Below are 13,958 nucleotides of genomic sequence, written 5' to 3'. Positions count from 1 at the left end.
GCTCACCCAAGACATCTCTGTTAGAAATTGCACAGACTAAACCTTTTATCAAATAATCATTTATAATAGGAACATATTGAATCCAAACAAAGACGGCAGGAATAATCCCAATTTCTACCCACTGGTCAAATGCTTGCAATGCCTGGATGTGGCAGACAACGCACAGAACTGGGCTGCAGACCAGGCTGGTGTGACAGACTGGCCGTGTCCCACCCGACACGGCTCAGGGCTGAGCTGCAGCTCAAAAACATCGGCACAGCCCTTACAGCTCTGTGGTTTTGTGGGTTTGCCATGGAGCAGGAAGAAGAGTGTTGCAGAAATATTTGGAGAGAAAAGGTTCTGCATACAAGACAGTAGAATTTAAATTTCTCTCGTTACTTTAAGATTTTAGGAAAGGAAAGGTGGTGCAGTTTTATTCACCTTTATTACATTTGGCAATCAGAAGAAATTATCTTTTTAGATAATTTAGATATATTTTCATTTGGAACTGAAGTCACAAATATTTGGATGACTATACTTGCACTTTTTCATCATTACTTGTGGATGAACTGGCATGATTTTTCACACTAAGCCACCAAAGTGGACTGGTGGATCCCTGAGCGTGTGTGGCTACGACTCAACCGCAGTCAGTGCTCATTCATTCCAAGAGCAGGTGAAACTCAGGAGGGAGGATTTTCAGACTCAGCCATAGGATATGAAAGACCTACAATTAATGTGGCTAACAACAAAAAACCCCAAATCATTCTGTACTAGCTCTGTACAGCAAGAACCCATTTGCCTTCTTTAACAGAATACAACCCACAGACCTCCTAGGATTAGCTCTTGGTGTGATAAAACCTTATGCAACAAACAGAATGCGTTCAAGCTCTGGACCCTCTGGCTAGCATTATAAAGCAGGAGAAAAACAGCTTCTACAATATAAAAATAAAAGGAAACACTCCACCTAAGTTGTCAACAGTGACTTGTAATTCTTTCTGTGCTGTCCACACAGTACAACTCCCATGCCACCACACAGTTTTCCCATTACCCCAGAGAGACAAAACAATGACAAATAAATTAATGGGCTTTTTACTAAACTGAGTTCTGCTTCTTACTGAGAAAAATGGTTCAGCCCTCCCAGTCTAATGACAATAGTATGCTCAGGCACTCAATAATACTAGTTTATCCAGTTTGAGCTTGTTGAACCATCTTGCAATTAGTTTCTTTTATTCATGTATTCTAAGAGACTGGAGGTGAAATTCTAAACCCTAGACATGTTTTATCTCATATCCTTCATAATTTTGGGCATTTGGAAATAAAACCATGGACTAATTTTTAACCTACAAAGTATATGAACAGCATATTGTCACACCACAAGCAATAGTGGCTGATCATTTTGAAGACTATATTGGGTGTTTTTGTTTGGTCTTGAGTTTTTTTTAATAATCTTGAATCATACTTACAGCTACAGTAACAGATATTTCTCAATAATACTGTTATTGCCAGATATTGCCACAGGACGTAAGTAAAAATTAAGCAGAGCAGACACTTTCTCCTCCTAAAAAATCTTTAATTAGCAAAGGTTTCCCACCAATTTTCTTCAACTTTTCTGTGCATTTCTATGATAATGAGGTCATAAGACAGTTAATAACTTTTGCCACTCATTTATGAACACATACCCATTCTGCGTTTTATTTCTGTTTCAATTGTTGCACACACTTTTCTACATCTTGGAATGCAAGACCAAACCCACTGAAATATGTTTCATCATCTTATAAAAAGGGGGACACAGGAATTATGTTAATAAGAGAAATGTCCTATTTTATCAACAGAGAGAAACCAAACCCTTCATGGGAATCTTTTCAGAAAATCTGAGACAAGAATGAAAAAGCCAGCCCCAACACAGAACTACCAGGACAGGATGCTTCAGTCCATCAATTCTGCAGGTCATTTCTCAGACATTATTTTCAACTTGCTGCACAGGCAAAGACAATCAGGAGAAGGTACCAAAGCACTTTACACTCAACATTTTTGCATCTTTTAACCCAAAACTCAGAGTCAGCAGTAGTACTTGGCACTTGCTTTGGGGACTATGTAGGTCAGGCCATAAAATCAGTGACACTTTTTGTGTCATGGGAACCAGAGGCTCCTAAACTCTGAAGTGACCAAGAGCGCGAAGGCGTTGGCAGCCGCATTCCGCGCCCTGGGCTGCTCCCAGCTGCAGCTGAACTTCACAGCTCCCTGCACCACACCAACTTCTCAAGTTAGGCACAAATTTCGGTCTTGTTTACATCTCTGCCTCTCTGCTATTAGTTGGTACGGGGACATATTTATACCACATAATAAGAAAATGAGAATAGTAATGAAAACAACTTGTTGGTAAGAAGAAATAAGTCACACAGGTCATGGCGTGCTCTGCATTTTGAAGAATAACTGCACAAAAATTCCTGCTCTTCCTACTGAAGAGCTACTGAATCACCAAGCTCCTTGCCATCATGTCTTTTGAGGAGCTCAAGGTGAATGAAAAGTGCAATCCAGAAACCAAAGTGTTTCTAAAGAAAGTATTTGTTTTTTGAGCACGGCTCTGCCCCGAGTTATAGACAAAATTCAGAATTCTGTAGACAGGTCATGTGTGAGGAGAAAAGTACAGGAATGGGAACACTGAGTATCAGAAAGGTCACAAGAAATCAGTAAGATAAAGAAGAAATACATTATTTGGTACTCTGGCAAACTGTTCAAAAGATAATTAGACTTATTTTTACAAGAATCACTTAATATTTTCTACATACGGTATTTTATGTTAAAATATATCTGCATAAAATACATAGTGTGTCTGAAAGGTTGAAATTTGGTTTCTTTTGTTAACATTCTTTGATGGTTCAGATTGTTGTAAGTTTTAACATTTATGACTGCTTTACAACTAAAGATATATTCTCTGGGACATTTAGCAAATTTATTTTGATAGAATAAATTCTCAGACTTTAAAGAAAAACATGGGAAAAAATTCAGATTATGTCGGAAGTATAAAACATGCATTTTGTGACTACAAGAAAAACAAGCTTAGAAATAGATACTATCAATTTGTTTTCTCATCTTTTAGGATTAATATTGATTATTTCTCCTGTTGCAGTGTGTCTGTGCTGAAAATTAAAAATGCACTAAATAACTGATTATGATCTATTTTATATATCCTCATCTCCTCATCTTTTCTCACCCATAAATAACTGGCATAGAAGTAACCCATTAAAAACAGAGAGGTAAATAAACTAATTCAGCATTTACTACATCCTGGGGAGAAGGAATGTATTCCTAGCAACTTCTGCAGAGCCTGCAGAACTCAGTACATTGCAAAAAAGGGCTCCATTTATTGTCCAGCCTATTTAGTGAAAGTTATAGCACAGTCTGCTGTCAGTGGAGGACTGATTCACTCTCTGCAGATACCGACAATCAGTCTATCAAAAGGGAAAAAAAACCCCAGTTTTAGAGGAGTTCTATTTTTTTTTCCTTTCTTCTTTTCTTTCACCACCCAGTAGACTTTTCAATCTGACAGACAAGTAAAATTTTATAGTGGTAACACATTACTTTTCCTGAAAAGTGCTATTACTATAGAATTCAAACAATATCGTTGATAACATAAGTTCCCAGATAAGAAACTCTGCAGAAACCTTCTGCTAGCTCAGTATGAGCAACACATACTACCTGATCCACATCAGGGTCCCAGCCTGGGGACAGGGGACAGAGGGGCCGTGACAGACACGGCCAGTACCAGGTCCCTCAGACAGCTGAGCTTGTGCTGACACGGAGGGCAGAGCTCCTTTGAGCGTTGCTCTGAGCTGGACCCAGCCCTTGGGAACAGCCCTGTGCATCACCAGAGCGTTCAGATCCCCGTGGTGTGGCACAGGGCTGCCCATCCAGCCTCCTCTCAGGAGCCCCAGGACACGTCGTGACTCTGCTGAGTCTCCAGGTGCCAGCAGTGTCTGAGGCAGGTGCTTATTTCATCCACCTACCATTTGCTGTTTCATCCCGTGTAATTTAAGGGCAAGCTCTGCAGCAGCCAGGCAGGCCCTCCCTGCTGTAGGAAGGTGTGCACTGGGTCAGGGCTGCTCTCCCATTAACTCACGGTGGATGAGGAGGGTTTGAATTTTGGAGAGGTCGAGTGTCCTTCCCAGCCCCCTCCATTTAGCTCAGAATTATGTGCTTTCACGAGTACTGACACTCAGCTTTGCAGGATTAACTTTTGGATGACAGGGAAAGCATTACAGCATTCATATTGTGAAAACCTATTCTAGAAAAGGTTTTTTAGTGAACAAGTTACAATTAGTATTAAGCAAATTATCTGCACAGATACCAAGTTCAGAGTAATATTGGATTTACATTACAATGACAGAGCTCTAAATCTAATGTGCTGCTTCTCTGGTAGAGTCGGCTTTCACTGTCAAAACCTTTTTTTCAGTACGTGCTGCAGCTTTAACAGCCTATGTGTAAAGTTTGTGGTACATGAAGAGCACAACGTGGTGTTATTTCAGCCCTCAGAGAAGGATCCTCCCCAAAAGCCAATGACTGCACTGAACAAGCCTGCCAAGCGCCCGTCTCTCCTCCCTCTTACACACCAAACACCTTTGAAACAGCTTTTGTCTAGGGCAGCGGTCACCTATCTCCTAATACTGCTCCCCATGAACCTGTTACCCATCCTGTGCTCGGCATCAGGGCAGGATTCTGGCTGCGGATCACACACCGGACACGCTGGCAATGCTGCTGAACCCATCTGCTCCAGGCAGCAGCCAGCGCGGCGATCTCCGCGCTCCTCACAGCGCACACGGCGTCTATTGTGGTTTAATTAGCAGCACTGCCAGCCCGGGAAGGCTGAGATTGCACCTGCTGAGGTGGGCAGAGAGGCTGCAGAGCCCCCAGCCCCGCCAGCACTGCAGCACTCAGTGCTGTGGGGACAGCCACCCCCCCACCGCCCCGGCACCAAGTCAACTCACAGGATCTCCAGGTCGCGCAGGGCTCGGAAGGCTCCATCTTCGATGCAGCTGATCTGGTTGTTGTCCAGTTGCCTGCAGGAAGGAAGGGAGAGGATGAAGGCTGGCTCGGAGCGCCAGGTTGGGGCTTCCCTGTCAGCGAGGTGTCCCTCCACCCCCTCGCAGCGCCTGCTCAGCTGCCACGCTGCTCGGGGCTGCTCGCGGCTGTCTGACAGCGCTGCACGCTCCCGCACACTGAAGCCTGTCAGGTCTCAGTAAATATTAATTGTGGCTTTTTTTTTTTTTTTTTTTTTTTTTTCTTTCTTTTTTTTTTTTTTTAAGGCAGAAGGGAGTAATTTCATTACATTAGGGCATCCAATCCATTATGAGCTTTTACCGTCATGTCACTGAAACAATTTCATTAAGCTAAAGGCCTGTAAATCATTGGAGGTCACTGGGCTGCCCTCCGTGACCTCACAGAATGCCGTTTTTTCTTTTACTGGAAGTTGGAGTCCTCTGTCCTGACAGTACTAAATCTTCAGGCTTTATCTACCCAAGAGCTGTGAGAGTGCATAGGGAATATACCAATTCCAAATTAGACTCAACTAATCTAATTTTATAGTCTTTTTATTATTCTAAGCACCAAATGTCTGTGGTGGTTCGATGCCTCTCTGCATTGTTACTGGTCCCATCTGGTAGCCCTTTCTATTGAAAGATTTCTGACTAAATACAGATTCTGTCTAACTGCATCAGGGAGAGCAATCCAGTGACAAAAAGCATTATACACATGTACACTTAAAACACTATTTTGCTTCAAAACATGTAATCTAATATTTGGGTGGCGGAGTTCTCTCATTTGTCTCCCTGTATGCGCATGATTTAAATGTATTTTGCAATACATGTGGATAGAGCAAGACAGCTACATCTGTCTCCTCTGCTTAAAAGAATTAAAATTGTAATTTAAAATTCAGTGATTACATTTTCTGACATCTGATCCCTTAAATTTTACACTTAAAGAAATAAAATTACATATCCAATCACATGTAAGTAAAATATCTGCATTTCAGGAAAAAATAGATGCACGCTTCTATGTTACTGCCCTTTGCACAGCATAAACTCTGGATTTGGTGAGGCACAGACATTTTGTACTATGTGGGTAAAGTATCTTGAATAAAGATACAAAGATTACACTGTAGTTTCTGATTTTTATGAAATATATATATGTATGCAACTATAGGAAATATATTACACCCATGTGTAGTATGGTTGTATAGTTTCACCAACTACTTTTCAATTATTCACCATATCTAATTTTTGGTCTAAATAGACATTTGCAGTTATTTTCATATTATACAACAATAAACACAGCAAATACAATCTTTATGAACACCTCTAAAGACTGAGCTTGATCTGCTAACATTGAGCATCCTGGACATGTACACCTTTGACAATCATGGGACACTAACCCTTTGTGATGCAGTCTGTATCAATGAACATTGTATTTTTTCAGGAGTTAAAGTACAGGAAAACCCACTCACACTCTAAAGTCTACTAAAAACCTTAGGAACCATAAAGCCCCAACTAATGTTTCTCATAGCATTCGTTAACTTTGGAGAACTTTGTGAATTTGGCAAAACTTCAGCAATGTCTCCAATACTGGCAGACAGTGGGATGTAAAATCCTCCAAAAGGGATTTTTCTGTGTGTAGGAGTTCATGAACAGCATATATACATATCTGGATAAATGTATACATACATATTTATGTTCTCTCTGTTTCTCTGACCATCTGTGAAAAATCCTAAAACCTCTCAATTTCTGACTGCTGAGAAGATTTGTCCTGATATCCCTGTTTAATTGACAAAAATTTGTGGCTCCAACAGAAGGGATGGTGCATTTTAGAGGAATAAACTTCAAATGAGTTAAATACAGTGCTGTCTGCATGATTAAATACTTTACAGTTAGCTTTATTAAGCAGAAGGTTGGCAGATATTAACACGATGAGGAGAATGGAGCCTCAACTTGAGAATCACCTCTCCCTCTCCTTCTACGGGAAGTACTAGATATTGCACAATTTTTATTGGAGTTATACTATGATATTGATTTTTCTGCCAAATACACTAAAATAAGCAAATAAACCCACAGTGTGCTACTCTCAAAGCCTTCTGATTAAAGGGATTCCTTGGTGGGTATTGTATTTTTAAAAAAACTGCTACTCTCATAGATTGATTTTTGTTGAAAAAGTGTAATGACCATTTTAATCATATTTCCACAGGTCCAGTCATGCCACTGCCAACAACCAGGTTTAGTCTGTGTGATCGATGCACAGGATCACGGCAAGGGAAACCTTTCAGTGCTCAGAAGACACACACTTAGCAGGACTATCAGTAAATAGGGAACATATTCATTAGTGATACACCCTGATTCTCTGGCCCAGAACCAATTTTTCACAGTCTCTGGGGTGAAACTCACATGTTTAATGCTCCTTTGCCACAGAGCTCATGTCTCCTGGTATCTATCACCCCAAAACATTTACATCTGCATTGAAACATGAGAATTTCTTCTCAAAAGGAAAAGAACTGTTAGTTGTCTTAAAATTAGGTTTTAAGACCCTCTGCCTCCCTATTTATTTGTCTGTGTGTAAAGATGGAAATCCTATTTCTGTGCATCTGTACAGCACCCTTGTGAGCCGTTCAGTCAACACTAGAAATTTGAGAGTTTAAATCTAAATGTCTTCCTTTCACAACAAAGTGATAAGTTTAAAGTTCTGGGGAAAGTTTAAGTAAAGTCTTACAGAAAGCCAAGGTGTTCAGTATACCTTTTTATGCTTATGAAGACAAAAGAAACCCCCTGTGATGTGGACTAGCAGCCAGCTCACACACTCAGTGTTGCAGGCTGTGCACACAGCTCCTCGAGGGGCCAAACTGACTTGCCTAGCATTTGTTGAGAAGAACACCTACTTGAATAAAACCAATCATATGCAGAGAACATAAAATTTCAGCTTAAAAAAAGGGGAAAAGCCCAATATTTCAGAACAGGTGGAACCTGCATTTCCCTGAGGAATATTGTGACACCACTCCCCTCTCTCCATCGCTGCATTCTGAACAGAGCACTCAGGCACACGGAGCACAGGTCAGCTACCTGAGACACACCTCACCTGCCCCAGGCTTATAGGGGAATTTTTAAAAACGGTCTTGGCCTGCAGAAGCCTTGGTTCAGACTGAAATGGCACCTCTGTTTGCCAGCACTCATGGTCTTCCTAGAAAATCTTTTCCTGGAGATTGCAAATGGGTCGTTATGCACGTAGTGATGCAACATGCTGGTGCTAAAAGGTCAGACAACACAAACTCAGATTTAAGAGGCAATTTTAAAAATACCTGGACAAATCACTTTTCATACCTGCATTTACTCTGCCTTTTGGAGGAATACAGCACTGGGCACAGACTATCTAAACCTACCAAGTGATTTGACTGCCTCTGATCAAAAAATGTTCTCACAGAGAAACACTGAGCTGCTGAAGGATGCATGAAACCACAGTAACTGAGCTGTGTGGCATTTCCAAATTTTGCTGTTACATAGACAGCTAACTTTGATTTGGGCCGAAGTATCTGGGTTAAATGCTGAATCTCTCATGCATTAGACACAAAGCAGTGAAGCTGAGCAGACCCAGACCCTGGAGCTGGGCTGGGTGACGTTGTCAGAGCAGGTCAGTGAGCTGAGATCCAGGCTGGGACACCCAGCAGCTCCCCTGGGATTGAATTACCCACCCTGACCCCACCCGGAGGCTCCAGGGACGCCAGATCTCCGTGACAGGCAATTAGCAACCAGACAATGCCGAGGGAGAGAACGACAGCAATACCAGAGACCTCCGAGAACAGAGCAACGCACTCAAGCAAGGAAAATATTGAATGGGCAAATGGGATTTAGGTGGAGTGTGACACAGACAAATGCTTATAAACAATCCAAGAATTTATAAAAGTCTTCGGAGGAAAAGACATCTTTCATGTGGCAGAGCTGTAATACATAAAGCCATATATATTACTGCAATTTGGCTCTAATCTGGACTCAATAACTACTCTCAGTTTTTATTGAAAAGCAGGAAAATTATGTGAGTACATTATATGTACCTGATGGATAGAACTTAAAATTGATGTTTTAAAGAAAAAAAAAAAACCAGACACAAATCACCTTTCTAAGAAATGAGAAATAACGCTGCATCCTAACAGATTTATATCACAGGAGAATCTATGGCTTGGCTAAAATACCACTTGAAATGTTTAAAACACTTTTTCCCGGACAGTGTAACTCTGACTTATCCATTTAGACTGGTGCATTATCTATCATAAATAAGAGTTAAATTTCAAATACTATTTAGAAGGAATAGGGTTTTACAAAGTTGATATTCTTTTGCCATTTGAAATAATCCTTTAAATACCAAGCCTTGAAGGTTTTGCTCACAACAATAAGGAATATTTAATTTTCAAATGCATTTGAGAGATAAAAATCCCCAGCAACAAAACTGATATAATTTTATCATGTTACTAGCTTTAAGATTAATTTTTTTAAACACAGAAATATTCTAAAACATAAAAATAATTGAATTCACGCTGGGTGAAATTTACCAAAATTGAAATAATCTATTTTTTTATTAACATTAAATAATTTCTGTTTAAAATCCTACATTTATATTACTAGCAAGATTTCTTCACTGCACACCAACTATATAAGAGATTTCAGCATTTTTCTGCAATTTGCCACACTCACATTCACAAAGAAGAGGCCCTTCAATCATCAACATTTAACAATAATGGACTTTCTAACCAGTGTTTTGTCCTTTATTCAGTAAGGGATGTTTTTCCATTTTCAAACACTACCAAGGCCACTGCAGAGCTCAAGTGCTAATCTATTTTTTAATTATACCATGACAGGAGTTAAATTACTATAAACTCTTTCTATATTTTGCCCAAAATCTAGTTAAATATTTAAATAAAAGCCAGTATTAATGACTACTGCAATATATACTGTTCAAATTTTTAATCATATTTCATATTTAGCATAAAAAAGCAGTGCTATAATAGTTGCATACTTAAGGTTTACTGTTAGTGATACAAAATTACTGTTATAGCTTGCAGATAAAAAAATTAGGGAGGTGCCATTTCCTCATTGAGGAAAGACTTGCATTTTTAACCAGATATATCCATGTTAGGGAATTGTATCACCAAAATATTTAAAGGAATTTCAATCGTGATTTCACAGGAAGGTAAATGCACTGCAAATTATTACAGAATAATTTTAGAAAATAATTAATTTTGCTAATTGTAGCTCCAAAAGAACCCCTGTTTGGACAATATTTTTTCCTTCAATTTTCTTTTTCCTTTTGTTTCTAGTACAGACTTCCTGGTTCTATGTCATACCTTTCCTGTAAAGTTTGTACTCTAGTATTTAAGTTCTTCCACAACCTGTAAGAATTAGAAAGACACTCTAAAACATTAATTGCCCTTATGTGATTTCAAGAATATTAAAATATCTAAGGAAAGTGACACCAACACATCCACTTAAAATTTCTCACATGCCAAACTAAAGTCCTTATCCTTGTATTAATTGATAAGGAAGCCCCAATAAATGGGGAAAGATGGTGCTTTGAGGTAATGTCAAATTCAATTAAATTGAAATAACGGGAAGTTCTTTCAAAGGAGCTTTTAATGCTTTTTTTTTTCCCCTTTAATTTTTACTCTTTATTTATTCTTCACTAAAATCACTCTATAAGATCTTGCTAATATTAGAAAATATAAAAGATGGATACAGTTGTTGTGATGAAGCTGCAATCTCACTCTGAGATTTTTACAAGTGTTTCAAAATTCCCTTTTTTTTTTTTTTTTTGGTTCCCAAGGATGCAGTTTTGCCAAAAGTGTGGTTGAGGCTTTGTGCAGAAACAGCTCATCTGCCTGAGATAATTGGGCAGACTCATATTCTCTGTCTTCATACCCAACCTGTGCTGCCAGGTTGTTAAATTCAAGGAGGGAGGAATATCTGATTTGAAGGGGAAGAACTGCTTATGAATAATTATTCTGCAGACTATTCAAAATTACTCAGTATTTCCTCTGAGTGTTTGTACCACATTAACTCACAAATCAAAATGCTGCTGTCACAAAATAACCAAAATATCAGCTTAAAGCAAAACTTGAGTGGCAAACAAACATGGAGACTCCTCCTGCTACAAGGACAAATACACACAAACACAAGATTTCTTTCAGTATCAGGTGCTTTAGAACATTTTTTTTTCTTTTTTTAACTCTCTCTGGTTGCTGATGTAACAAATAGTGCATACCAAGCACAGAAATGGCTGTCTCCATAGCAATTGGGGCAGGTTTTGCTGTTTCCCTAGTTACTCTTGACTGATAACCATCTGTTGTTCTCCTCTGCCACAGCCCCAAAGGGGAAAAGGGGAAGAAAAGAGAAAGATAAAATGGGTGTTTGAGAAAATGAAAGTTACTTACTGTGGTGTTTTTTACAGTTTTAGAAGGTTTGCAGTTATTTAAATTATTTATTATGTTGACAAGTGTCAAACACCACACGTAAAGGAAAGTTCTAGTTCAGAATGTTACTAGCCAGTGACCTTATTAATCAGAAATCAAACCAGGGAATCAGATTAGGAATATTAATAGCAAATCATATCATTAGGGACAGTATTATGAAACAGAAAAGTCTGAAAGCAAGGCATAGAAAAAATATGCAGATGTTAAAATGAAACAAGGAGCAGATATTTGTCATGTGCAAAGAGCACGGGGCAGAGGAGGTGCAGGTGGTTCCATCCACCCAGCTGCTGCAGGTGGAGGAGGAACTGTGCCTTCCAGCCCTGACCTCTGCTCATCTGGGGCTGTTGCTTCCATCACAGCCCGAGCCCCTGCTCCTCTGGGTGTTTGTGGCAGGGAAGGGAGGCACAGCACGGGGAGGCTGCAGGCTCTGCCTGCCCGTGCCCCATCCCAAGCCCAGGATGGCAGCAGCACTGAAGCTCACCCAGAATCTGTGCCCTGTGAGCAAGGCCAGTGCTTGCACAGGCTGATGCACCATCGTGATATCACCTCTGTGGAGCTAACAGCACAGCAGCCACTCTCATTCCCAAGGGAAAACAAACAAACCCCACAGGCGAGCTGTTACCGCCCATCAGTGCAGCAGCATCAGCTGGGATGGGGGTTTGCTCCTAGAAATCATCCTGTGCTGCAACAGATTCATTACAGAACCAAAACTTTAAAAAAAGACCCAAAATGCTCCATTAAAAAGTGTATCAATTGTCAAAGACTGACAACATTTGTTCGGAGCTGTTGGCATGTAAAAAGGGCTCAGGAGGACAGAGGGCTGCAAGAACCTCTCCAGTGTGACACAACGAGGCAGGGCTGGTGCTCTGCTGGTTCCTGGCTGCAGAGCTGGACAGATGTTCTGGGCATGGGTGACATCCTGCTGCCCTGGGGACACCACTGCAGGTTGAGCTGGCCCTGCCCATGAGCCCAGCCCTTGCCACGGCACAGAGCTCACCGTGAGATTGTTTAACAGGGACACGTGGCAAAAAACCTGTTAATTCTGGTGGTGTTTCTTGCTGACACATTTTTATGTTTAAAAACCTACAAAACTCAGGTTTGAGAGGAAAATGAAGGCTCTCCTGCCTTTGAGAAGCTTGGACTTGACCAGCAAACATGAAAATGTTGTGGGGCATGGAGGCTGTGGCAGAGGGTGAGTGCAGAGCAGGGAAGGTGAAAATGCCCAGGGCAAGGCCCAGAAGAGCCTGTTTTTTACATGGTTAGGGGGATGACAGAGCAAAAGGAAATCTGGATATTCAATCTCCAGACATCTGTCCCCTCTGAAATCCCACAGCACATTAGATTAATGCTATCACCCGCAGTCGTACAATGACCTGGGATATGTTCTTCTAGTTCTCATAGGAGGAAGCAATACCAAACCACTAAATATTGGGAGTATATGGCAGTGTCTGCCTTGCTGCATGGATGGTAAATTTGGCCAAAACAGTTGAATTTTTTTTGACAACTTTTTTCCTTTTGTAATTAGAAAATTAATACTAAAAACTTGTGGATACTATCCACAATTAACAGCTTGCAGTTATAAATGGTAGTTTCTTAGTAAAACACACAAAAGTTTTCAGTCAAAGCCTGTTTTATCAGACTGTTATTAAAAAAACAAAAATGGCCAGTTAAAGCTGGAGAAGGAATCACAGTTGTAAATATCTCCACATCCCATTTTGGACTGGGGGACTTTTCTCAACATGGTCCTACTCAGTTCCTCAACCACTCTCACAGCCACTGGAGAACAGTTAACAAATCACGTATTTCAAGATGCTGCATTCATTTTAAATCATCCTGATAGGGATTTCCAGCACTGACCATGCTCAACACAGGCTCAGAAGCTTTTTTAAGGGCTTCCAAATCAGGCTATTTAATCTTTAATACAGCTGTGGGTTCCTATGAACCACGCAGAGGAATATACGTGGTATCTCCAGACGAAAAGCAGGGTTGGAGGGTGTGCTTCAGGATTTTGCTTTGTTTTACCCATTTTCTTCTATACTGATCAGACAATGGCAGCTTGCTTTTGAGACATGGAATTTATTCTCCTCAGCAACTTCTGTTGTAAAATCGGCCTCTGACAAAATCACCAATAAAAAAATAAGTGTTTTGAATCACTTTAAGACAAGGAACCATTTGGCTTAGTTACAGTTCTGTGCTGTTCACTGATGACCTGCCTGGGTATTATCAGAGGTTTTGTTTTTAACACAAATGCTTCTAATGACATGCAGCTCCAAATCCTCACTCCTAACTCTTTCTCTGCTTTGCTGGTTGATTTCTCAGGGCAGCTGAGGAAGAGCAGCAGCCACAAGTACCCCACATAACTACAGCTCTGTTCAGTTGCCTTCTTGGTGATACAAACAGGGCTGGCAATGGCTGTAAAAACCTTTGAAATTTGTTGTCCAGTGGTTGCTTCAATGCATATGCAAAGCCCTGATCCTGTGATTTC

At 40.4% G+C, this 13,958-nt stretch overlaps 1 protein-coding gene across 2 annotated transcripts in view; it reads right to left on the bottom strand.

The window, feature by feature from the left end:
* Positions 1-13,958, bottom strand: part of SLIT3 (slit guidance ligand 3) — a 524,200-nt gene that overhangs the window by 205,248 nt on the left and 304,994 nt on the right. For both annotated transcript variants that reach the window (XM_039701675.1, XM_039701676.1), the window contains one exon: positions 4,965-5,036. In XM_039701675.1, coding sequence (XP_039557609.1) covers positions 4,965-5,036 — 72 coding nt within the window. The remainder of the gene's footprint in view (positions 1-4,964; positions 5,037-13,958) is intronic.

This window comes from Passer montanus, unplaced genomic scaffold, assembly GCF_014805655.1.
Source record: "Passer montanus isolate IOZ18808 unplaced genomic scaffold, ASM1480565v1 scaffold15, whole genome shotgun sequence".
NCBI lineage: Eukaryota > Metazoa > Chordata > Aves > Passeriformes > Passeridae > Passer > Passer montanus.
This window is presented reverse-complemented; position numbering and strand designations above follow the sequence as displayed.